Source organism: Ovis canadensis, chromosome 2 (genome assembly GCF_042477335.2).
Source record: "Ovis canadensis isolate MfBH-ARS-UI-01 breed Bighorn chromosome 2, ARS-UI_OviCan_v2, whole genome shotgun sequence".
Taxonomy (NCBI): domain Eukaryota; kingdom Metazoa; phylum Chordata; class Mammalia; order Artiodactyla; family Bovidae; genus Ovis; species Ovis canadensis.
In genome coordinates, this window is record NC_091246.1 from 140505454 (window position 1) to 140532810 (window position 27357).

Genomic DNA, 27357 nt, shown 5'->3' on the forward strand with positions numbered 1-27357 from the left:
TATTACTGTTACAGCTTATGTTTGTAATCAGTAGTTGTCTTGGTGACCTCTTCGTGTTAGTTCTTTTAGAGCTGCATTATTCCTTCAAACCATGCATATCATTTATACTGTAGAGCAGTTTAGTTATTCCTCTGTTGGTGTATATTTATTTCCATTTTAAAAATGATTGTGAACAGTGCTTCAGTGAGCATTCTTATACATATCTTCATGTATCCATTTGCAAGTGTTCCTCTATAGTCAGTACCAGGGGTTTACATATTTTTAGTTTGAATAAACACTGCACAGTTGTTCTGGATAACACTTCATCATACAATACTATAGAACCTTAAATTAGTTATTTAAGACCTAAAGATTAAATTTTTCTCTCAAAAGCAAAGGTTTGCTTTTAAATAAAAATAGTTTCATGGCCCTGCTCTTGCTCTGTAGCTGTGGGGACCAGCTGGCATATTTTTAGCACACTGAGTTTTATGAGCAGAGACATTATGCAACAAGACCAAATCAGGTGGAATTTACTTTTGAGAATATAAATGACTTGACTGCAATTTCAACAGACAACAGAAGATTCCTAAAGGGTAAAGTGTTACATAAATACAATTTTCAGTAAATGGTAACGTTGTGTCTCTCCTACAGAAATGAAGATGAACATGTGTTTAAAATGTATTTTCTCATAGGAAGAAACCAGGCAAATGTTAATAATCAGTTCAAAGGAAAAGTCAAAATAGCATATATTTATAGAGATTCAAGGAATGTCGAGATGAATTGCACTTAAAGACAAAGCCTGTTTTTCCCCTGAGAAGGGCTAAGGAGAAAGTCAGTTAAACCACTGCCACGCAGGAAAAGTGTATGTGTGTGTGTATCAGTTGCCTACATTTTAGAGAATTCGAAAATAGCTCAAAGACAATGATCTGGGCTGGATAAGCCAGCAGCATATGCTATAGATCGTACATTGCATTGAACTGCAAAATTTATTTCTCAAATATGAATACATACCTCAAGCTTGCTGAAAGCAGTGTCAGACCTCGATGACCCATGGGTAGGTAGCCTAAACTTGGTGGCCAGGCTCTGTGCAGAGGTAGAGGGAGATAGTCACCAAAAGGATAGACTGAGATGCTTTGGGAAACTGCCACATTTAGTTTAGATGAGTCAGTGTCAAATCGACAGAGTTTGGGCCCTTCTTGCCATCTCAGAGTAAGAATCCCAGTTTCACCTTGGGTTCTACCAAGTAACCTTGAACAAATTCCCTAACCACGTTGATTCTCAGTTTTCTTCAGCAGTATTACAAGGATGATAATACTATCTTATGAGGATGAAGTAGAATAATTCATTGTGAGCATTAAATGATTCAGAAATGTAATTATAACACCTAGCGTGAACTCAGTGAACGTAGTCCCTGCTGTCTACAATGGACTCCTGCAATAAGCTACCCCCTTATTCCATTTCTGTCAGGGTCCAGTTTAAATGTCATCTCAGAGAAGGCTTTCCTCATCAGTCCTCCCTTTTCTGTTACGCGTTCTTCTTTTCATTATAGCACTTATTACTGCTTCCTATTTTCTCGTTCGTTTTGCTTCTTCAAACCTCCTTATTGTCTGTCTGTCTTCGTCAGAATGTAAATCTCGAGAGTAACGACTGGTTTTGTCATATTACAGTTATGATGATGCCTACCACTTATTTGCCGCTAAATAAATGTCTCTTGAATGAACAGATCTAATATTCTAAGTCTACCCCAGGACAATTCCTTAGAATCTATTCTTTTGGACCTCTCTTTAGATAACAGTGAGCACACGACCAGGAAAAGCTCTTGGAGAGGTAGACTGTGGTAAAGGAACAGCTGAATGGGCAACAGGGGCGCAAGATTATATGGAGATGTTAACAGAGTGGGTAATAAGGGGTAACAGGAAGGGAGCGGATGGGAGAGAAAGCCACAATCTGTTCTGACACAACCGTGGCATTAAGGTTTTGGATGTTTTATTTTGCTTTTTGAATAAAGTGATGTAAAATTTTTTTCACATTCATAAAATCCTAGAAATGAAAGATAATTTAGTCTAACTTTTTATAAGCACAGTGTTTTATAGATAAGAAAAAGGTCTGGGCGATGAAGTGACCAGTCCAAATGAAATAGTCAATTTGCTGATAGAATTGGGACTCCAGGCTCTGATTTTTCTAATCTTATTCTAATTCTTTCTCTTAATATATGCTTTAGTTTGTCACATGTTCAAAATGTTGAGTTGTATTCTGAACATTTCCATTTCATAAATATCCTTCTTCTCTTTCCCAATAGGTAGAAAATAGACCCAAGTATTACGGAAGAGAGTAAGTATGGATTATCAGAAAACATTTTATAGATTGGAATATGTAAGAGAAACAGGTAAATGGATGCTTTTAGTAAAATATAAAAGCAGGAGGAGAGAAGTGTTCAAGTTTGATTGAGTTAAATTATTTTTCTGACTATAAATGTAATTATAGTTGGTGAAAATATAGAACATAAAGATAAGTATTGTGAAAAATAACTTGGGAAAAATGTGCACAAAAGGCTAACATATAGATGCAAGCCATGTAAAGTAAATAAATAGTACTAGATGTGTATGAGGGAATGTATATATTTGTATGTATGCATAGATTACATATATGTGTGTATATGTATCTATATGTGTAAGGATATGGGTGATTTATTCTACATTTATACTTTTATTTTCCAGTTTTCTATAAGTCAGTTCCCACCTTGAAATAACTGTTAAAAAGTTGAAGTATTATCTTCTGAAGATCTATTTTCTTAATGGTTTTTCCAAATTGAGTTATTATACATATAATTTTTGTAGCCTGATTCAATATTAATAATGAGCATTTTTCTATTTAATGAAAAATGTAATGATTTTAAAGTCTTTGATTCTTCTAATTATTAAAAATAAATAGAAATATAGCCTTTTGGGGAAGAGAACAAAAATCACCTATAATCCTATCATTCCCCAAATTCATTTATCTTTCAGATAAACAATAATGTCTAAAACAAGTATTTTTATCTGATGCTTTGTTTACACTTTCAGACTCTTGTAAGTAAAACCTAGGTGCTTGTGAGTTGTGGGGGGCCAGTGGTGTTCTTTACGTTATACTATAGTTTAGTCATTTCTACACTTTTGGCTTGTAGGCTGAATTTAAACTATAGTATTAAAGGTAATACTATAAGAAATATTTTAGTGCATAAAGGTTTTACTGGGATGGAAATTTTGGGTCAACTGGTACAAACAGTTTTAAGAGTCTTTAAATACCATCATCAAGTTTTGTCCCAAAATTAGTTTCCTTGAATGAGATTTCCTTTTAAATTAATTGCACTTTTAAAAGCAAAGAGACATTAAATTTTCTCAATTAATTGATGTCATGTAAACTTAAAATATCAATCTGATAATCTAATATATGTGTTATTACCAGGGATAGGCTACCATATTCCTGTTCCAACAGAATCTGAGTAGATCTGGTTCTGAACGATTGAGGAAATTTATGGAGATAAGAAATTCCAGGAGCCATCTTTAACATTGCTATTCTAATTATCATGTTGTCTAAAACATGTTGTTCTAATTGAGCATAGTTTCATGAGCTACTTTAGGACTTAAATTGAGAAAGACCAAATCTTCCCCATGAGAAAAGTTACAAAAGGTTGCCACTTGAACTCTCATAAAGTTCTTAAATTATTATTGTACCATTTCAGGGCCTTTTCAATGTATCATTTCAAATTCAAGGGACTGTTGGGTTTTTTTTGTACCTTTAAAAGCTACAGTCTCACTTGAGCATTTGCTCAATTCCGTTTTCTTTGAGTTAATAAAAGGACGTAATATATGTGTAGGTTCTTTGTAAATTGTGCATCACCATACGAAAACAAGGTGATTTTATATTTTTAATCCTAATGATTAGTTACCATTGATGTTTTTAAATTTTCCAGTGTTTTATGTCAGAATGTTACAGGTGAACCTACCATGTTTTGTATAAGGAATGTGTTATTTATGTGTATTCTTTTTCTTCCTATTTTCTCTGTTAATCAAAAACAGTGTTTTAGCCGGGAGTGAAAGCAAGTGTTACAGTTGTTGGCTCTTGGCTTGAATATGCACTGATGCAGATTATGCACATTATTGGGCAATCATGCCAATTAAGGGCAACCCAGGGTCCTGGAAAACTGCCAACCATAGACTCTGAGCCCAAATTTTGAAGCAATGCCACTGGTGTGAAGAAAGGAAGTGGGACACATTTCTGTGTATTTTTTTAGCATGTCCATATGGTCAGGCAGCTACATAAGAAGGGAATTGTCCTCTTGAGAGCGGCGGTTGATCTTCCCGGAGATGGAAGTGAATTTTGATTCCATGATTGTTAAATGGGTTGGAGAGCTACTTTGGTGCTGTTCTTGTCGCTACAGAGAAGCCGGCCCAGGGCCAGGCCCTGGGAAACATAAGCACAGTTAAACCCAACTGCTCCCCTCCGATTATATGGCAGTACTTTGTCCAGAAAACTACAGGAGAAGGTGGGAGGTTTTGTTTTATCAAAAAAGGTGGAAAGCTTGCAGTTTCTGAATTGACTTTGTTTCTTAGGTTTCACGGCATGATCTCCCGAGAAGCTGCAGACCAGCTCTTGAGTGTAGCTGAGGGGAGCTACCTCATTCGGGAGAGCCAGCGTCAGCCAGGAACCTACACTTTGGCTTTAAGGTTGGTCGTGGACCTGTAATTATAACTGTGCCTCGTTCAAAACCCTCTTAATAGAGGGCTTTAAATTTTGAAAGCATCCAGCATGTAATTGAATTGGTTCTTGTTTTCTTGAGACCTAATTACCATTTTAATAGCTTTGAGACTCTTAAAAATTCCTCATGAATGGTAGCACTCAGTAATTAAGAACTTTTAAGGCATTTTTATTGTAGCTGCTTTCTTATATTTCATCTTACCCGTTCCCTCCCACCTGTCCTGCTGTGTCAGCGCCCATCTATTTTTTGAATAAGGAAAGGAACTAAAGAGAAAAGATCTTTGTAACTTCTGAAATTAAAGGCAATGTCATTTCTCTTAAATTGGCTTTTGGTTTAGGCAGCTTTCCTTGGGAACTCCTGGCTCTTTCCTACCTATTGAACTTTGCCTGGCATTTTGTCTGTTCTTAGCTTACAGCACAGTGGCCAGAAACAAATACTATCCATTAACCCTGCAGTAATCACAGAACAATAATGCAATGGCATGCTTATCTGTTGGGCCTACCTCCTGCTAGGCCTCTAACCTCATTTTATCTTCGTAACAGGTCTAGGATGTGTGTGCAATTACTGTTTCCACTTGATAAAGGAAACAGAGGACCTAGAGGTTGAGGAGTTTGGCCAGGGTCATACACTTAAAAATTCACGTAGCTGGAATTTGAACCTAGGCAGCTGGGTTTCAGAGTCTATGCTCTTAATCGCTCCACGTTGTTGCCTCTCTAGAGGCTTAGAATAATTATCAATTGTCTTTGTTCACTCGTTCGTTTGTTCATGTGTGCATTCACTTATACGTTGTTTGGAAAAGATTTAAAAGTAGGAACTTCATTTAAGAAAGAAGTCAAAGAAATGGCATTTCTTTTGGTAACCACAGAGAGACAATAGCAAGATGATAATGTAGCTTAGGACTCTGGTATGACCATGTTTAACTCCTTCTCCAATCACTTACGCTTGGTAAGTGAGCAGGGACTGCTCTTACTCCCAGCATACCAGATTTATTATTAATCTTTCTGGCAAAAGAATGATATAATTCAGTATTTCTTCATGCTGAATTTGGAATCAGTGGCATACTTAGAGAACAGAGGTTGTTAATCGGAATTCATGGAAATTTGCTCTTTATGGAAAATTATAAAATGTAGATCCCTCTTCAATTAATTAATTATATATTTTCCAGGTTTAAGTTGTTGACATAGAGGGGGAAAAACATCTGGGCTCGGAATCCAAATACCTATTTCTGTTGCCACTAAATAAACTAAAAGATTGATCTGGCGCAAATCACCTATATTCTTGAAGCCATCCTCTTCATCTTTCTACTCTTACCATTTTATAATTCTAGGATTCTGTGACATCACGTATCCAAATAGATAGTCATCTGAGTGCCTGGGGCAGATAAGCCTTTAACTACAGGCTCATGGGCCAAACAAAGGAAGAAGGAGGTGGGGTGAGAGGAAAGAAAGAAATCTGTCCACTCTTCCTTTTCCATTTGTTGCTATCTCCCCACCTTCTTCTGAGATCCCGTAGCAAGTTCCAAAGCTAGAATTGGAACTCAGTTTTGCCACACTGCAAAGTTCAGGTACTTTCCATTATACCACATTGCTTCTCATAATGTGGTTATAATGCTGATTTTACTGAATGACTCCATCATATGTCCTGGGGTGAAGAATTCAATTTAGAGACAAGTAGCACCCCAGTCTTCCCAGCTCTTCCTCATTCCTGCCGTCTCACCCTCGCTACTGCTACTCGAGACTTTATTTATAATCATCGCTCACTGTCCACTCTGGCCCAGGAATCCTAGAATTGGATTGAGGAATAGATCAACATGAGTTTGATGTATAGGCCTTGGGTAACATGCAGCTTTCCTTTTGTTATGGAACAATCATCATAAAGTTTTTACATGGCAGAGAGATAGTGAAAGGGGTTGTAGTGGAGGTGGGCAATTTGTGAGAATGCTTTGTGAGCAATTTAAATGCTGAAATATGATTCTCTTAGTTTTGAACTAGATGTATGGCAGGGAAGAAAAACAGAATGTGAAATAGTTGTATTGATGTATCTATTAATCTTATCTGATACTCCCCATTTCAACTAATGATTCTCCCAACTAATATCAGTTTGTTTTAACAGAGTGTGTGATCCACTGAAGTAGGGGGGCAGTTTGAATTTATAGCCATCAGTGTTCATTATGTTGTTGTCATTGTTCATCTGTATTTTCTGTATTAAACAGGCCCTAAAATTAGGAATAAGTTGTTGAACTCAAGTTGTTCCATAGGCACCTCAACCTCAATATGTCCAAAACCAAGCTCATCAGTTTTCCTACCAAATATGCTTATATTCCCTTTAATAGCTGGTGACACTGTTATTTAGCCATTTCATAAGACCAGAAGCAAGACACCATTTTCTTTTCTCTTAGTTCTGTTTTAAGATGTCTGTAGGCTTGGCCTTACTCATTTAGAGGCTTCCATCTTATACTGTTATCAAATACTGTATCCCATATCAAATGTTTATTTTTTTTGCTGTTGTTTGTGTTTTGAAACATAAATTGCTTTTGGAATTATCCTTAGTTTTATAGTTTTCCTTTATGTTTTGGAACCATATCTTTATACATATATATATATATATATATATATATATATATATATATATATATATTATACCTTTTCATAGACTCTGGAGAGCCTAAAGTACTTGTACATGTATTATCTAATGATTAAAAGAACTTTTTCATCTTGCTCATTTCACACAGCCATACCCAACAATCATTTATTTCTGAAGTATTTCTCACATTCCCCCTCCTTTTCAATCAAGCCACCTCCTGGGTTAGTTCCATGAGAAATTTCTCTTTTATCCAGCCTTATTCTCGCTAATGAGTGATCAGTGTAAAATCTGATGCAGTGATCAGCGAAGTTGTAGTGTTGCCTGGTCCACAAGGTTTCAAAGGCCACACCTCCCTCTTATCATTGGCATCTTCCCCATACCTGGGGAAGCCTAACCTTCACTGATGATCTTTGTGTACAATGTAAGTTACTAGTTCAGGAAGTATGTGTTTAAGGGTGCTATCTCAGCATCAGCTTAATGCGGCCAGGAAAGAGATCCTCACTGCATGACATGAAAGGTTGTCTGTGGTTGACATCTCACTTTCCTCTTCATTGCCATCTTCTCCTGCACTCCTATTTCAGCCTGAATTTCCAGTCAGGCCTTGTCTTGCTTTTCTGCCTTTGCTGTTGTGGGCTGCTTGGTTAAGGAAAAATGACTGTTGCTCAGTCAGAGCTTTTTATCCAATGAAGCATTGGACATACATCCACGTGGTTGGAGACTGCAGCTGAAGATAAGATGCTCTTTATACCCTTTAAAAAAAAGATAAGATGTTCTCCCAGGCACTAGGTTAAACCTCATGAAACATGAAGTGATTCCTGTCACTTTGGAATTTTTTGTGTTGATTTTGACAGCATTTGTGTTAGTCATAGTTTAATGAGGTATCATGGTATATATCAGCTGCAAGTAACCTAAAATAATTTAAGAAGTATTGTTGAAGACATTTTTCTTTATATGATTTTAGAATAGTTTATTGTTTTAGAATGACTTTTTTAAAGAAAATTTAATGAGTCATCTTATAACCTTTCTCACTAGAAGGAAAACTTGTTGAGTTCAGTATTGTGGTATATAGGGAATAGCAAGTGAAGAAGATAGGGCTGTCCTTGCTCTGTATTATCCTTTTTATTAGATGTTAAACATATACAAAAGAACACTTATAAGAAATATAAAATTATTAAATGTCATGCTTCTATAACTTTAGAGCTATTCATTATAAATTATATTCTGACTTTTCTAAGTTTTTTTTTCCCCCTCTGGACTTCTAATTTCCTGACTTTCATCTCTCTGAACTTCAGTTTGGACATTTTCTGTTGACCTGTCTTCCAGTCCACTAGACCTTTATTCTACTCTTCTGTTCTTTTTGGTCAGCTGTAAATCCATTCGTTGAGTTCCTGTTTTCATGTACTGTGTTACTTCGTTCCAGAATTTTCATTTGCTTTTTTTAATAAGATGTTAATCCTCTGATGAAATCTTTTTCTTCTTTTTCTTCCATCTTTTCCTATATATTTCTGAACCATAGCCTATCAAAACAGTTGTTCTTTGTAAGTAACTGTTAAAATTACATAAGCACTGTACCATGAATTCTTGGAAATGTGAAATAAGAAAGTACAAAGACTAGTGGAGAGCTAGTATAAATGATCATGTGAAATGGCCTTTTAAATAATTTGGTATCTGTTTTCTCATTCCCATCACTGTTTCTAATAAGAATCTGGTTCTTACCACATAAAAGTCTGGTTTTCTTTTCCTGTTTTTTAAAAGAAGGAAGAAGGTTGAAATGAATACCAGTTACACAGTGTAGCATAGTGGTGGTGGTAGTAGCTAAGTCACGTCCGACCCTTGTGACCCCCTGGACTGTAGCCCGCCAGATTCCTCCGTCCATGGGATTCTCCAGGCAAGAACACTGGAGTGGGTTGCCATGTCCTTCTCCAGGGTGTAGCATAGTAGGTATTCATTAAAGTCATTTCCTTATTAGATAGTGAGGATCAGTCCATGATACAATCCTTCAAATCTTTTAGTCCTGACCAACTTCTTATTAAAGTAGTATATTCCGTTTTAGCTTTGGTAAATAGTAAGAAAATCTAGTATGAGTTCCACAGAAAGTTTTAGGCAAGGCCAGGCACCAAAGTTATATAAATTCTATTTTAATAAAATTATTTTGCTGTAATATTTTCAACTTGATTTAAAGTATTTTCCAAACTGACTTTTAAAATAATTTAATATTTTAAAGATTATATAAAAACCTGTATCATCAAAAATAGCAGCACATCATCCCAGAGTATTTTATAACTATGAAAATCGGAATTTTCTTCACAGAGTAGAAACCATAGCAAAATGAAATAATGTTATAAAGATTCTTCTGTGCTGATTGCAAACATCAGTGAGAAATAATGTTACATATTATTTAGGATCTTTTATTGAGTTTCTGAATTCTATCAGATGTTATCCAAATGGGTCAAAAAGGAAGACATTTAAGCTGCCTCTTAAAGGTAAAATGTAATTTTGCCAGGTAGAAGGATAGGATGTGATTAATTTAAAAAAAAGTATTTTGGGAAGAAGAAAAAGTCAAGGAAGGAATATTTAGAACAGTGTGGAACATTTGGTATATGGCATGCTTCTGGGACTCGGGGGTGCAGGAAGTTAGCAATAGGATTGCCAGGAAAGGCTGGTATTTCATGCTTAAGAATTTGAATTTTATTTGTAGGAAATAGGAGTCACTGAAGACTTTTAATAGAAGAGAGTAATGGTTATTTGTAATATTAGTAATGTTAAAAACCATTATGGAAGCAATAAGAATAAATAAATGGATAGGGTGATGGAAATTAAGTTTTACTAGAATTACTTGACAATTAATTTAGTAAATGGTTTTCCTTGGGCAATGAAAAGCTGATCTTTTAAAGAGTTTCTAGTTACTTTACAGGTTTAAAGGGTTCCTTGTGAGGAGAAATGCTAACTCCAAATTTGGCAACTCTAGAGACATTGCTGTTGAGTCAGATTCATTTTAGTTTCTCTGTATGGGTAATGAGCAGGACGACACACGTGCAGGAGTCTTGATGATCCCCAAACCCTGTGTCTAGGTATTCCAGAACAGATTTTGGGAATATTCCAGAGACTGTCTTATACCCACAGTCCTTGATGCTTCCTGTTGATTTTATACTGACCATCAAAATAAGAATTATTTGTAAAAATTTTAGATACTGGAAAGCAATGAGAATTAAAAAACTAAGGAAGCAGAATGTTTGGGCATATTTATTATATTTTCTTTAAAAAATATTCATTTGATAAGTTCTGAAGTATACCCTGTGTTAACCTAAAAAATAAAATTCACTATCAGGATAGTATGTATAGTACCATACTACTTAACGTGTGTGTATGTCTGTTAAGGGTGTATAGGTAAGTAGACAGCTGTCTAAAAGAATGATTGCCACTATTCACAGGGTTATCTCTTAAATAATTAACTTAAAGGTGATTTTTATTAATACTTCTCTGTACCTCTCTGATTTGCCTGATATTTTTAACAATGTCTTGTGTATCATTTTTTACAATCAGACAAATATAGGATTATTTTCATTTTGAGAAAAATCAAAGACACTAGGTGGAACCTTGGGTCAAAATGGAAGATAGTACCTTCTAAATCATTGAAGATTTGACTGTAAGTGAAATGTATCATCATATTTAAATCATTGATCAGAAGAACTGGTCAGCCTTGAGGGAAATAGGCAAGTCACAGAAGTGTGTTCTAGAGTCCAGGAACTATGGGAGAGGGTAGTCTTGGCCAGCATTGGCAGTGCTGTCTCTAGTATGGAGATGCTCCTAAAGGAACAGTTTCCCTGCCACTAAACATAATCAGTTGGGTTGTTTGATTGGTCAGAGCCTGTGATTGTTAATAGAACTATACTGCATTTCCCAAACTCACTTGATCATGATACCCTTTTTGTGGAATCTCTCTGTGAAACACTCTGAGAAATAATCTATTAAACATTTGATTCACTTAGTTCCGCTTGCTGTGGACTCCATGATCACTGAGTAACTTTTTTTTGCGGGATTTTTTTTTTTTTTTTGGCATTAAAAGTTTTTCTTTCTTTTTTTTTTTTTTTTTAGGGATTTTTTTTAAACCTTTTTTTAAATTGACATTTAGTTCATTTACAGTGTTGTGTTAGTCTCAGGTATATAGCAAAGTGAGTGAGTTTTATATATATATGTGTGTGTGTGTGTGTGTATATAGGTATACATGGGCTTCCCAGGTGCCACTAGTGGTAAAGAACCTGCCTGCCAGTGCAGGCAGATGTTAAGAGACATGCATTTGATTCCTGGGTCAGGAAGATCCCCTAGAGGAGGGCACAGCAGCCCACTCCAGTATTCTTGGCTGGAGAATATCATGGACAGAGGATCCTGGAAGGCTGCAGTCCATAGGGTCTCACAGAGTCGGACACAACTGAAGCAACTTAGCACACACACATATGTATACACATATGTTTATGCATCTGCCTGCAGTGTGTATAAATCTGCCTGCAATGCCGGAGACATGGTTTGATCCGTGGGTCGGGAAGATCCCCTGGAGAAGGAAATGGCCACCCACTCCAGTATTCTTGACTGGAGAATTCCATGGACAGAGGAGCCTGATGGGTTACTGTCCATGGGGTTGCAAAGAGTCAGACATGACTGAGCAACTAACATTTATTACATTATTATGTTTTATGTATATATATATATATATATACACACACACACACATATGAGTATATATAAAGCTATGTATTAATATATATATAGCACTATATATATATAACAGCCCTGGTGGCTCATTGGTAAAGAGTCCACCTGCAATGCAGGAGACGCAAGTTCAGTCCCTAGGTTGGGAAGATCCCCTGGACAAGGAAATGGCAACCCACTCCAGTATTCTTGGCCAAGAAATCCTATGGACAGAGAAGACTAGGCTACAGTCCATGGAGTCACAAAAGAGTTGCACACAACTTAGTTACTAAAACAGTAAAGCAAACATACATTTAGATTCTTTTTCAATATAAGATATTACAAGATGTATAGTTCCCTGTTCTGCATAGTAGGTCTTTGTCGTTTATCTGTTTTCTGTGTAGAAGTGTATATATGTTAATTCTAAACTCCTAATTTATCTCTACCCACAGCCCCACTATTGGTAACCCTAAGTTTGTGTTCTCTATGTTGGTGAGTCTGTTTCTGTTTTGTGAGTAATTTCATTTGTATCATTTTTCTCAGATTCCACATATGTGATATCATGTGATATTAGTCTTACCCTGTCTGACTGACTTCAGATTTATCCTGTTCCATTATATATGTCTGTTTTTATGCCAGTACCATTCTGTTTCGATTACTATAGCTTTGTTGTATAAAGTCAGGGAGCAAGCATGATTCCTCCAGCTCTATTCTTTCTCAAGATTGTTTTGACTATTTGGGACCTTTTTTGTGTTTCTGTACAAATTTTAAAATTTTCTGTTCTAGTTCTGTGAAAAATGCCATCGGTAATTTGATGGGAATTGCATCGAATCTGTAGATTCTTGCGTAGTGTGGTCATTTTAACAATGTTGATTCTTCTAGTCCAAGAACACAGTATACCTTTTAATCTGTTTGTGTTGTCTTTAGTTTCTTTCATTGCATTTTATAGTTTTCAGAGTATAGGACTTGGCTTCTTCAGGTAGGTTTATTCCTTGGTATTTTATTCTTTTTGATACGATGGTAAATGAGATTGTTTCCATAATTTCTTTTTCTGATATTTTGTTGTTAGTGTATACATGCAAGATTTCCATGTATTAATTTTGTGTCCAGCAACTTGACCACATTCATTGATGAGCTCTAGTAGTTTTCTGGTAGCATATTTAGGATTTTCTATGTATAGCATTGTGTCATCTGTGAAAGGGGACAGTTTTATTTCTTCCTTTCCAATTTGGATTCCTCTTCTTTCTTTTTCTTCTCTGATTGCTGTGGCTAGGACTTCTGAAACCGTGTTGAATAAAAATGGCAAGAGTAGGCCTCCTTGTCTTGTTCCTGATCTTGGAGGAAATGCTTTCCGCTTTTCACCATCGAGTATGATGTTAGCTCTGGCTTTGTCACATATGTGTCTTTGCCAGGCATGGTCTTTTGAGTGGGTTTGTCCTAAATGTCCTGTTGAGATGTGTTCCCTCTGTGCCCGCTTTCTAAAGCGTTTTTTTAAAAAATCACAAGTGGATGTTGAATTTTATCAAAAGCTTTTTCTCATCTATTGAGATGATCATATGGTTTTTATTCTACAGTTTGTTGATATGGTGTATCATATCAATCGATTTATGGATACTGAAGAATCCTTGCATCCCTGGGATAAATCCACCTTGATCATGGTGTATGATCCTTTCACTGTATTGTTGGAATTGGTTTGTTAGTATTTTGTTGAGGATTTTTGCCTATAGAGGGCCATCAGTGATATTGGCCTGTAATTTTCTCTTTTTGTGGTATCCTTGTCTGCTTTTGGTATCAGTGTGTTGGTGGCCTAATAGACTGTAATTTTCTGATTAATGGCTTTCAATGTGGTTCGTTTATAGAAAGAAAAAAATGGATAGGCTGTTTGAGCTTTTGAGTTATTTCTCATTTTCAGTTAATAAGTTAGAATTAAACGTTGGGAGTAAGGGGAGAAAAGAAGGAAAAAATGTATCAGATATCTTCTGTTTAGTAAGTCAGATAGACAGCTTCCTCATTTTTTTCTTTTTTTCCACTCTCCTTCTTGATTAATGAACTTAAAAGATTCCTGTTGAAGTGTTGAATTGATAGAAAAAAAATTTAAGAGCTAATTGCCTCACCAATTTTTTTCTTCCTATTTTCTGATTTTTTCCCTGGACCAAAAAAGATTTACCTCCTATCCTAAGAATGTTCTGAAACGTCTACTTATGGCAGCCAAGCACTGTTTCTATGTATTAGAAAAATTCAACCTTTTTCTTATTTTTTAACTATATCCCAAAGCTTGCCTTTTGCATGTACTGTATCTTAGTCTTAAACTTTTCCCTTCTTTTAGTTACGAATAACCTACCAGTTCACCCACTTAAAGTGTGCAATTCAGTGATTTTTAGTGCATTCACAAAGTTATGCAACATAATCAATCTTAGAGCATTAATCACCCTAAAAAGAAACTCCATAACCCATTTGCAGTCACTTCCCATTTCTCCCCAACCCACCCAGCCCCAGGGAACCATTAGCCTACTTTTTTGTCTCTGTAGATTTATACATCCTGGATGTTTCATAAAAGTGGAATTGTGTACAATATGTGTTCTTTTGTGATGACTTCTTTCTCTTAGCATATTTCCAGGGTTCATCCATGCTGCTGCACGTATCACTACATTATATCTTTTTATTAATAAATAACATTTGAATGCTGTTCCACTGTTTGGATATATATCCTATTTTGCTTATCCATTCAGCGATTGATGGACATTTGAGCTTCCATTTTTGGCATGCCAAAGAATGCAGTTACTATGAATAATGCTGTATACAAGGCTTTGTGTGAGCATATGTTTCTGTTTCTCTTGGGTGTATACCTAGGAGTGAAATTGCTGGATCATATGAACTGCCAAATTTTTCTTTCCAAAGTGGTTTTACCATTTTATAACCCCACAAGCAATGTGTGAGGGTTCTAGTTTCCCCACGCTTTGCTAATACCTGTTATTATGTCTCTGATTTAAATAGTCGGTGTGACATCCTAGTGAGTATGAAGTGATATCTTGTGATTTTGATTTGCACTTTACTTCTGAATGGTACTTAACTTTTCAGATTTTATTCACAGCAGGATTTTTATTCATTGATGTTCTGTCTATTCAAAACTTCAGTTTCCCATCAAAAGTATGCATCCATAGCAATGGGTTTAAAGCAGAAGGTAGAGAAGTCAAAAAAGCAGATTTCAAGATGTTTTTGGTTTTTGTATATTTAAGGCACAGCATAAGGCATATTCCACTGAGTAGTTCTTTTAGGGTGGAATTGAGTTTCAAGTACATTTTGTGGCTGATGAACAATAACTGATACAAGAGGGAGAATTCTGACTCTCTTGCTGTCTACTCTGAAAGGGAAGCTAGAATATAACTTGAATATATCTACTTTAAGAGGCAATAGGAAACATACCAGATTCTTTTAAACTCAAGAGCTGTTTCTTGGTAACCAGAAACACCTCCATAATGTGTTGATACTGGGCCTCCTTTCCTGTGAATGATTTGCATACTCAAATATTTTATTAATGGACCTACTGGGTTTTTATATTTAATAGTTAATGTTTACTGAATATTGACTGTATCAGGGAGTATGGTAAATACCTTTTATGAATTATCATTCAGTATTTTCTAGTACTTTTTCATGTAGTGGCACCCACAGAAAATTGTGCTGTTATATGATACACTAAGAGGGGTTAACAGGGGTTAACAGCCAGATGGGAGCAGCCCAAGGACTTGAGCTACATCAGACCTCCTGGCCCCTGAAAGGGCCAACAGATTTGATATCTTGTAACTCTGACCTCTAACTCTGATATACAAGCTGGAAAACTCAGTTTTATGTACAAGTAAGTCTATTGGTTAGATGCTGTATTTTTGCATTTTAGATAAGAAAACTGAGGCTTAACTTCCTCAAGAACAAAAACTAAGAAACAGAAAACATAGCTTATGAAAAACAACATCCAAAATAATAAAACATGCAGCACGTATGTAAATTGAAAAGGGGTGTGGCGCAAGAGTAAATGCTTAGCTTTTTAAGTCAATGAGTTTTTAATAAAGATTTGTAAGTTACAACACAGTACCATTTTTATAAAGTGGATAAACCTTTGTTTAAAGCCTTTAAGGATGAAATTTATTCCAACTAATTCTCAAGAGTTAACTTTCCCTCTCCCCTAAAAAAGAAAAGTCAAACTAAGTATGTATCAAGTTTAGTTATATAAGGTAAACTTGCATTATAAAATCATTTCATAATCATATGTGCTTATAAGAATAATTTTGTAGTGAGTTTGGAATCCTTTTCAGAGAAAAACAGCAATAATAATCTCTAAAAATAATAGTATTCTTGAATTCATGTCACTTACAACATCTCTTTTGATTATGAAAACAATATATGACTGGTAAAAAAATTATTTTTCAAATAAGAGAATGGTATATTATTATATTGTACCTTACTTTCCCTCCACATACTTTTAATTCTAGTCTATAGAGATAATGCTATTCACAATCATTTGTCTATCCTTCTAGAAGTTGGTCAAGTATAAAGTATATATGCATTTTTATGTCATGTATATACATTATATTTTATTTTAAGTGATAGTTATTAGGTAGAGGCTAATTATAGAAGCAGAGATCCTCTCTAGTCTTCCCAGATCTTTGTCCTATTGTCTGCTTGACTGTATAGTTATGTAACTAATAGACAATGCCTTTAAAAAGCTATCAATACCTTGTTTATTTAGTCTTAGCTGATAGTTGGTAACCATTTAAGAACATTTTGAGCTAAAGACTATGGGTTTAGCTTTAGTTCTTATGATAGGGGTTGATTATTGGTGATAGAATGGGCAACAAGGTGATAAAATGGGATCCTCTCATAATGCACCTGTCACAAATGCATTTCCGTTTGTAATTTAATTCATTGTGTCTTTCAGTTTAGAATGCTGGTAAGATTCTTGGCTCAGCTGGTAAATAATCAGCCTGCAGTGTGGGAGACCTGGGTTTGATCCTTGGGTTGGGAAGATCCTCTGGAGAAGGGAAAGGCTATCCACTCCAGTATCCTGGCCTGGAGAATTCCATGGACTATATAGTCCGTGGAGTTGCAAAGAGTTGGACATGACAGAGCGATTTTCACTTTGGGCTTCCCTCATAGCTCAGCTGGTAAAAGAATGCGCCTGCAATGCAGGAGACCCTGGTTTGATTCCTGGTTCGGGAAGATCCACTGGCGAAGGGATAGGCTACCCACTTCAGTATTCTTGGGCTTCCCTCGTAGCACCCACAATGCAGGATACCTGGGTTTGATCCCTGGGTTGGGAAGATCCCCTGGAGAAGGGAAAGGCTACCTACTCTAGTATTCTGGCCTGGAAAATTCCAGGGACTATACAGTCCATGGGGTTGCAAAGAATCGGACATGACTGAGCAACTTTCACTTTTCACTAAGATTCTATTAACTCCTCTGGTGGCTCAATGGTAGAGAGTCTGCCTACCAGTGCGGGAGATGTGGGCTTGATCCCTAGGTCAGGAAAATCCCCTGGAGAAGGAAATGGCAACCCACTCAGTATTCTTGCCTGGGGAACTCCCATGGACAGAGGAGCTTGGCAGACTGCACTCCATGGGGTCCCAAAGAGTCGGACACAACTAAGTGCCTAGACAACAGACAACAAAGATCTATTAAGGAAAGAATTCCGAAGAGAATGGTAATCTTTACAACTCTGTGATTCAGTATGAAGAAACTATTGCTACTGTTCCAAAAAGTGGTAAAATGCATTGAAGTAAAAAAAATACAATTTCGCTAACTATTGAAAAAAAATTTCTAATTGAATCTCAGATCATTAAGTTGACTTTTAAAGTGAACCCAGCCAGAGAGTTCCTAGGTAAAGTCATAGATTATAGTAGATATTAGTACATGGGCTTTCACATTTTTAAAATATGAAAATTGGTTGAAAGCTTTTTCATATTTAGGAAGAAGGATCAAAAGGAACCAGAGAAGGATTATGTGGCTGGTGGGCGTTGACGTGTAATGTACTGTGTGTTCTCTTGATCTGATAGCTCATGATAGGTTTAGTCAGTTACCATGGTTTCGCTTCATTTCCTGCAAACCTCCTTGTTATGCTATTTGGAATAAGTGAAAAATAGTGTTCTGCAGAATAATTTTTCAAAAATGTTTTTCTGCTTCTCTTAGTTAAGCTTATGAATCACTTTAGGGGGGAATTTTCTGGATATAAGAATATGTGATAAACACGTGGCAACAATAGAATTTAGTAATCCTGCAATGTCAAAAAATTAAAATTGATAAAGAGGATAGCATAGTTTACTTTAAAATGTAATACCACATTGTCAGTGCCATCAGCTTTAAAAAATATTGGCATAATAATTCTTATGAAGGCTCCTCTGGTCAAATATGCTTTAATAAAACAAACCATAGAAAATAGTTTTGATATGGCACAGTAGGGAACAGGTAGCTTAAAATAAGGCGTTCCTTACTTGAAAAAATCTAGATGTATTCCTAAAAATGGGTTCCAAATTGAACTGTCTTGTCAGTCCACAAGAGTGCATAGCTGTTTAGAGAAATTAGCTTTTTCCTAATTTGAAAAAAATACAGAGAACAATATTTGGGGGGAAAAAACAGTGAAAAAAAAAAAGAAAAGCAAACAAAAAAAATCACCTCTAATCTCACTGGTCACAGATAATCACTGTTAAAATTGTAATGTATGAAATTCTAGTACTTTCCTGGGTTGAATGGAAATGGTTTCATATATATTTTCTTTGTATCTTGAACATCTTCCATGTCAATAAATATGTAAGAACTTTGTTACTTGAATTCTTCATAAGGTCTGGTCTCATCTTTCAGTTGTTTTATTTAAACTGTTGTCACTTTTTGTATTTATTTATTTAAATTTAGGTCCGTTGTACACTTCTGTTTATTAAATGTGCACTAGAAAAATATGTAAAATACGGGAAAGTAGGAAAAGTGCCCCCCAAATAAATAATGTTTTTGGCATTTTTTAAAGTATTTTGTTATTGTTTTGTTTCTAAAACAAATTATAATGATATTCTCTGGGTGCTGGGGATACAAGGATCAACAGGATAGTCGAGAAATATCACTCACCTTAAGGAGTCTGTCAGTGAGAGGGTGAGACTTTAATGAAATTGTCCTGCAACATAGAATTAAAAGCTGAGGCGAATGCTGTGGATGGAAAGCACAGGTGCTATCACCATACAAAGGAGAATCTGATCCAAGTTCGAGGACTGACAGTCGGGAAAGCTGCTCTGAAGAAGTAGTCTGATTTGGGAACTGAAGAATGCCTGAGAGTGAGAGGGTGAGGGAGAGAGCGACCCAAGACCAGCATGAGCAAGGCGTCTAACGCTGAAGCAGCCTCGTGCTAAGCTGAAAGAAGTAAAGAGGGTGCAGCTGGGGGCCGAGAGAGAGCTGGAGAGTGAAGGGGTGAGGTGTTCCATCTGCCTCCTGTGGGCCATGTTAAGGATTTTTCTCTTAGGGAACTATAGCCAGGTTTTAAGCTGGATTGTGATTTGAACCAAGTTTGAATTTCTTTTTGGTTTCAGTAGGAAAACAACAAAAGGAGGGCAATAGTGAACACACAAGAAAGTTAACTTGTTGAATTTTTCTCTTTGTGACTTGTTCATGTTCATTGCCCAGGCTTCCCTGGTGGCTCAGACAGTAACGAATCTTGTCTGCAATGCCGGAGACCCGGTTTGACCTCTGAGTCGGGAAGACCACCCTGGAGAAGGGACTGGCAATCCACTCCAGTATTCTTGCCTGGAGAATTTCATGGACAGAGGAGCCGGCAGTCTGCAGACATGGGGTCACAAAGAGTCTGACACGGCTGAGCAGCTAGTACTTTCACTTTCGTGTTCATTGCCCTGTAAATTTTTTACATGTTATATATGCAACCATTTATCATATTTACTGGGCATGTCTTCTCTTTTGTTGGTTTTGACATAAAATATTTTAATTTTATGTGGCTACATTTTCAGTGCATCTTTTTCTTCCATTCTTCTTTAGCCTGGAAAGCACCACCTCCACGAGAGATTTGATTAAATTAGTTCTCTTCTAGTTTATGATGTATTGTATACATTTAACCTTTTAATCCCCTCTAACTTATTTTGATGTCATATGAGGTAAGTATTTCCCCAATTATACCAAAGAAAGTATTATTTGGGGTACTTTCTTGCACATATTTGGTGTCATAGAAGTAAGGTAAAATGAATTTTGGATTTGGTGCATACTGCATCTTATTCTGGAGATTTTCCTTTTTTTTTTTAACTCTGAGAATCTTACAGTAAAACAAGAAGAGCACACATAAAAGATAATAATTTGTTCAACTTTCTGTATTTCCCTAACTTTTTGACTACAAATAGTGCTTATTAGTACCTCATATCATAAAATTTATTTCCAGGTAGGTTTATTTGCTAATTGAGAACCAGTGGTTCACATTCAACTTCTAAGTAATCCTTCTTTCCCAATTGTTAAAGGTCATTTTTAACATCATAATGCTGTCAACTATACTGTGGACTTTGCCAGACTTCTCCAAATTGAAGTTATGTTTATTTTTCCTTTCTTTAAACCTTAGTTTAAAAGACACGGTTAGTCATGTAGATCAGGTGTTGGCAAACTTTTTCTGTTAAAAATTCAGTAGCAAATATTAGAGATTTTGCAGGCCAACTGAGAATATTATGTAGGTCCTTACACAGCTATTTGAAATATAACCATTGAAAAATACAGAATCCATTTTTAGCTCATTGGCCTTACAAAACCAGACGGTGGCCTGGATTTGGCTGGTGAGGTATGGCGTGCCAACCCCTGATGTAGGCACTATCTGTGTTCCAACTACTGCAGTGGGCAAGTCTTTGACTTCCTTGTGCATTCTAGAGTAGATGTATACACTGGGTCATAGCCACAAGGAAAAGAATATATTTACAGAATGGTTTTACAACTTCGTTTTGCTTCTGTTGTTCCAATATAATTCCTATTATTTTTATCAGTGATTTTTAGACATCTACACCATGATGGGGCTTCCCTGGTGGCTCAGACGGTGAAGAATCTGCCTGCAGTGCAGGAGACCTGGGTTCAGTCCCTGGGTCGGGAAGATCCCCTGGAGAAGGGAATGGCCACCCTCTCCAGTACTCTTGCCTGGAGAATTTCATGGACAGAGGAGCCTGGCGGGCGACAGTCTGTGAGGCTGCAAAGAGGCAAACATAACTGAGCAACTAACATATATGATGACTCTTGCTGATTTGTATTTGCTCTGTGTGTCCTCCCCTGAGGGCCCTTACCTTTTTAATTTCTAAAACTTTTTCTGCTCTTTTCTTTTTATTAAAAAAGATTCTGCTCTCTCAAATGTACATTTAAAAGGAAATGAGGAAAGTGGCAATGCGGGTGTGGGAGGCTTAGAGGCAATGAACTGGTAAAAGAAGAAGTTTAAAGCTCTGAATTTTTCCAGGAACTTTCCAAGCAAATCCAGTCGCCATCAGACTTAAATTCTGCTCTTGATTTTCACTGTATTGTTATAACAGACAAACGAAAACTTCTTTGAGGGTGGTAATATCTAGATAATGGAAAATAATTTAGAGCCTTTGTTTGCACATATTTTAGCTCTTATTTTGTTGCTATCATAGAATTCTTAGGGTAGCTGGTGGCAAATGGTGACAGAAAGTCATTCACTCTATTACTTAAAAAAAATTTTACTCAGTTATACTCAGAAAGACATGACCTCCTAAAGAAGGAGATAAAGGATCCTAAAGATAAAGGAAAATCTCCAAGTAAAAGAAATAGAAGTGTACTATCCTTTGTGGTAAGGAGTAAGAATTGGGATTCTTATTTGCTCATTCGTGTCTGACTCTTTGTGACCCCATGACCCACAGCACGCCAGGCCTCCCTGTCCATCACCAACTCCCAGAGTTTACCCAGACTCATGTCCATCAAGTCGGTGATGCCATCCAGCCATCTCATCCTCTGTCGTCCCCTTCTTCTTCTACCTTCAATCTTTCCCAACATCAGAGTCTTTTCAAATAAGTCAGCTCTTCACATCAGGTGGTGAAAACAGTTTCAGCTTCAACATCAGCGTCCTTCCAATGAACACCCAGGACTGATCTCCTTTAGGATGAACTGGTTAGATCTCCTTGCAGTCCACGGAACTCTCAAGAGTCTTCTCCAACACCACAGATCAAAAGCATCAATTCTTCGGTGTTAGCTTTCTTTATCGTCCAACTCTCACATCCATACATGACTACTGGAAAAGCCATAGCCTTGACTAGACATTACCTTTGTTGACACAGTAATGTCTCTGCTCTTTAATATGCTGTCTAGGTTGGTCATAACTTTCCTTCCAAGGAGGAAGCGTCTTTTAATTTCATGGCTGCAGTCACCATCCACAGTGATTTTGGAGCCCCCCAAAATAAAGTCTGTCACTGTTTCCACTGCTCCCCATCTCTGCCATGAAGTGATGGGACTGGATGCCATGATCTTCATTTTCTGAATGTTGAGCTTTAAGCCACCTTTTTCACTCTCTCCTTTCACTTTCATCAAGAGGCTCTTTCGTTCTTCACTTTTTGCCATAAGGGTGGTGTCATCTGCATATGTGAGGTTATTGATGTTTCTCTCGGCAGTCTTGATTCCAGCTTGTACTTCTCCAGCCCAGCATTTCTCATGATGTACTCTGCATATAAGTTAAAAATAAGCAGGGTGACAATATACAGCTTCAGCGTACTTCTTTTCCTGTTTGGAACCAGTCTGTTGTTCCATGTCCACTTCTAACTGCTTCCTGACCTGCATATAGGTGTCTCAAGAGGCAGATCAGGTGGTCTGGTATTCCCATTTCTTTCAGAATTGTCCACAGTTTATTGTGATCCACACAGTCAGTGGCTTTGGCATAGTCAATAAAGCAGAAATAGATGTTTTTCTGGAACTCTCTTGCTTTTTCAATGATCCAGCAAATAAATTTGATCTCTGGTTCCTTTGCCTCTTCTAAAGCTAGCTTGAACATCTGGAAGTTCACAGTTCATGTATTGCTGAAGCCTGGCTTAGAGAATCTTGAGCATGAATTGGGATTAGGTTTGACTAAAAGTCTGAGTAAGCATCAGTTTCTAACAAAATAGGTGTTCATTTCTCTCCCACATTGGAGAAATCTGGAAGTATTTCAAGGCCAACAGCCCTCTGCAAAGTGTTAGATCCACACTGGTCCCGTCTTACCATTTTCCTGTGTGTGGCTTACAGGTTTATCTCAGGTGGCTGCTGGAGTGCCAGACTATGTCCGCATTTCAGCTAGTAGACAGAAAGGGTGAAGATCCCTGTCACTTTCACTTAGTTCCCTTTGGCTGTTCCTAACAGCAAAGCAGAGCAAACTGAGAAATGTGGTCTTCAGTTTAGGAAGCCATATTCACACCAGAAAATCAGAGGCTTTTTTGTGGAGGAACTCTGACGCAAAAGTAAATGATGGGTTACGGTCACACTTTGTCTTATCTAGAAGCAGGTCATTCATTGTGGGAAATACTAAAAGCTGGTTCTTTCCTTTTCCTTTTTCACCACAGCCCGGAAGAGAACAGACTGTAATCAATTCAGGGGAGCCTTGTCTCTCTAGGGTTGTCAGAGCTACCTTGTTTAGCAAGCTTTCCAATTCCATGGTAATTATTTTTTTGTTGTTTTAATCGTTATGTGTGTCTTTGTTTCAAAAATAGAAGTGCATATATTTGTATTAATAGCTCAGATCACCGCCTGATAGGTTGGTGAAACTGTTATGAACTAGGAAGAGAAAGGATACTTTTTATCCTATACAGCTGAACTTTGGAGTGTTTTAACTTTAAAATTATCTTGACAGTAGGTAAAATCTGTCTTAGAAATGTCTAAAAAATACATTTATGTATATTTGTATTTATAGCTCATACATGCACGTGCGCACGCACACACACACACACACACACACAGATTTCTTTGACGATAGTTTTGTCATGATCCTAAGGCAAATATTGATCTTTTGTCATTGATGCTGCAAGGATAGACTTCTGCCATGTCAAAATATAAAAGAATGAATGTACTTTCTCTTAGATTATAATGTATAAAATAATAAAAAGGTAGTAAGTATACAGAGTGATTCAGATTTTACTTATTTGGGGAAAAATCATCTTTCCATTCTCTAGATTTCAGTGGATTTCACAAAGTGGAATATCCATTTTAAATAAGAAAAAGTATGAGGCTCCAAATAATTAGCCAACTTTTTTTCTAGTCACATTTTGCCAGAACAGATTGAGAATACAGTGATTTTAGAATTTGCCAGAATATATCAATAGAAAATAGGGAAAGCAACTCTTCTCTTTCTTTGCTTCTCTCCTCTTTCCCGTTTTTTCATATTTATAAGCTGTTTCACTAAAGCATATATGATATGAATGTTGATATGACATTTATAGTGTAGATAAAAGTATAATTTATGCTATTATATGATAGGTGTATATTATATATATGGTTGGTGATATACATTAAAATTTAAGTAGTTGAGTCTGGCATTTGTCCCCACAGTATGAATTTTGAAGATTTATTGATAAGCAGAATTAAGTACACTGATGTTAGAAACAGATATTCTTGCACCTACCTAATTAAACTGCCCTGCCAGATATCACCAAATACTTTCCAGAAAACTGACTTAATTGTTCTTAGTGTTAAAGAACTAAAGATTAGGAAAAGGTGACAGGTAGGTGACATTATATCTTAAAAACAGAAGGAAATCAAATATGTACTTAAGATTGGAAAGAGGGAAGAGATCACAGATTGAGATGTAATCAGAGGTTTGTGGTTTTCTCTGTTACAAACTTAACCTTGTTGTTCAGTCACTCAGTCGTGTCTGACTCTTTGGGACCCCATGGACTCCAGCACTCCTGTCCTTCACCATCTCCCAGAGTTTGCTCAAACTCATGTTCATTAAGTCGGTGATACCATTCAACGATCTTATCCTCTGTTGCCCCATTCTCCTTCTGGCCCTCAATCTTTCCCAGCATCAGGGTCTTTTTCAGTGAGTCGGCTCTTTGCATCAGATGGCCAGAGTATTGGAGTTTCAGCATCGGTACTTCCAATGGATATTGAAAGTTAGTTTTTTGAATGTTGAGTTTTAAGCTAGCCTTTTCACTCCTCTTGTACCATCATCAAGAGGGTATTTAGTTCCTCTTCACTTTCTGCCATTAGAATGGTATCATCTGCATATCTGAGATTGTTGATATTTCTCCTGGCAATCTTGATTCCAGTTTGTGAGTCTTGATTCCAATTTGTGAGCCCAGCATTTTGCAGGATGTTTTCTGCATGTACGTTAAATAAGCAGGGTGACAATATATAGCCTTGACTCCTCCTTTCCCAATTTGAAACTAGTCTGTTGCTCCACATCCGGTTTTAACTGATGTTTCTTGTTCTGCATACAGGTTTCTCAGGAGACAGGTAAGGTGCTCTGGTACTCCTGTCTCTTTAAGAATTTTCCACAGTTTGTTGTGATCCACACAGTTGCAAGCTTTCTCCTAGTCAGTGAAACAGATTTTTTCTTTTTTTTAATTCTGTTGCTTTTTCTATGATCCAGTAGATGTTAGCAATTTGACCTCTGGTTCCTCTGCCATTTTAAAATCCAGCTTGTTCATCTGGAAGTTCTTGGTTCACGGACTGTTGAAGCCCAGTTTGAAAGATTTTGAGCAATACCTTGCTACCTATGTGTAGTGAGCACAGTTGTGCAATAATTTGAACATTCCTTGGCATTGCTTTTCTTGGGATCAGAATGAAAACTGATCTTTTCCATTCCTATGACCACTGCTGAGTTTTCCAAATTTGCTGGCATATTGCATGTAGTACTTTAACAACATCATCTGTTAGGATTTGAAAGAGCTCAGCTGGAATTCCGTCATCTCCACTAGCTTTGATCATAGAAATGCTTCCTAAGACCCACTTGACTTCACACTCCAGGATGTCTGGCTCTGGGTGAGTGAGCATACCATTGTGGTTATCTGGGCTAGTTTGTGGTTTTCTGTTTTAACAAACTTCACCTTTGTTATACCCAATACATAGGGAAGTTAATGAGTTACGTAGCAGTGTCCTTTTCTCTCTCAGGAATATAAACTGGCTCTTTATACTCTTTTGTGGCTATAATAAATATATATAGGACTCATATATAAAGAAGGGTTTTTTAAAAAATTTTTAGTCTTCACCTTTGTGACATCCTTTTTCAGCTTATGTGAATAAAACATATTGAAGCTGGAAATAGTCAAGGACTTCATAAATAGCATGTAAATATTCATAGATCTGGCTTTAAGAGTTCAGTATAGGTGCTATCCTTAAATAATTAGTAAGCCTTTCATTTTTTTCCTTTCACTAGAAATGTTTCAATGTCTAGATTTCAGTCACATTTATGTCTGTCTTCTACTGACTGAAAATATTAATCATCCTTCAGTTCTCCTCTGTCAGTAAAGATAAGTAATTCCTATTAGTTGAGCTGAGGGAAAATGGAAACTTTGCATATATATAATAAAAATAAATTTAATAAATTCTTTCAGATTTCAGAAATCTCCTCTGCCATGATTAAGGATAACTTTTCAAAGAGCATCATGGACATTGTATAGGTTAAGGAGAACAACTTGTTTTATGTGAAGAGATGTATTTGGATTTGCTGGGGAAGAGCAGTTATTACTTTGTCTCAGTGGAGTATTCCTTTGGTACTCCTAATTGATACCCTCATTTTTCTGAACTACGTGTATACATATACACATATATCTTTTTACTCTCTCAATACTTTTTCAGTATAGATTATACTATTGCTTACTCTGTTCACTTTGTTGTAGAGTGCATCTCTAGAACTTTGTCATCTTGCATGGCCGAAACTGCAGCCACTGAACAACAATTCTCACTTCTTTTTTTCCCCCACCCCTGACAACCACCATTCCCCTTTCTGTTTCTGTGAGTTTGGTTACTGTAGTATCTCATGTAAATAGAAATATGTGGTATTTACCTTTTTGTAATTGGCTCACACTTCTGGATCCGTTCATCCCTCAGTGAGCATTTAGGTTGCTTACACATCTTAACCTGTTTTGAATAATGCTGCAGTGTGTATGGATCTGCACATCTCTCTTCAAGGTCCGTTTTTAGTTTTATATATACGTATATATATCTAGGGTGGGATTGCTGGAGCAAGAGTTCCAGAAAAACATCTATTTCTGCTTTATTGACTATGCCAAAGCCTTTGACTGTGTGGATCACAAGAAACTGTGGAAAATTCTGCAAGAGATGGGAATACCAGACCACCTGACCAGCCTCTTGAGAAATCTGTATGCAGGTCAGGAAGCAACAGTTAGAACTGGACATGGAACAACAGACTGGTTCCAAATAGGAAAAGGAGT

At 36.7% G+C, this 27357-nt stretch overlaps 1 protein-coding gene across 6 annotated transcripts in view; it reads left to right on the forward strand.

Moving 5' to 3' along the window:
• Window positions 1–27357, forward strand: part of CHN1 (chimerin 1) — a 215530-nt gene that overhangs the window by 72459 nt on the left and 115714 nt on the right. For 5 of the 6 annotated variants that reach the window (XM_069577165.1, XM_069577166.1, XM_069577167.1 and 2 more), the window contains 2 exons: window positions 2279–2310; window positions 4572–4685. In XM_069577165.1, the coding sequence (XP_069433266.1) occupies window positions 2279–2310; window positions 4572–4685 (146 nt within the window). The remainder of the gene's footprint in view (window positions 1–2278; window positions 2311–4571; window positions 4686–27357) is intronic. The other variant, XM_069577169.1, reaches the window with a different exon arrangement.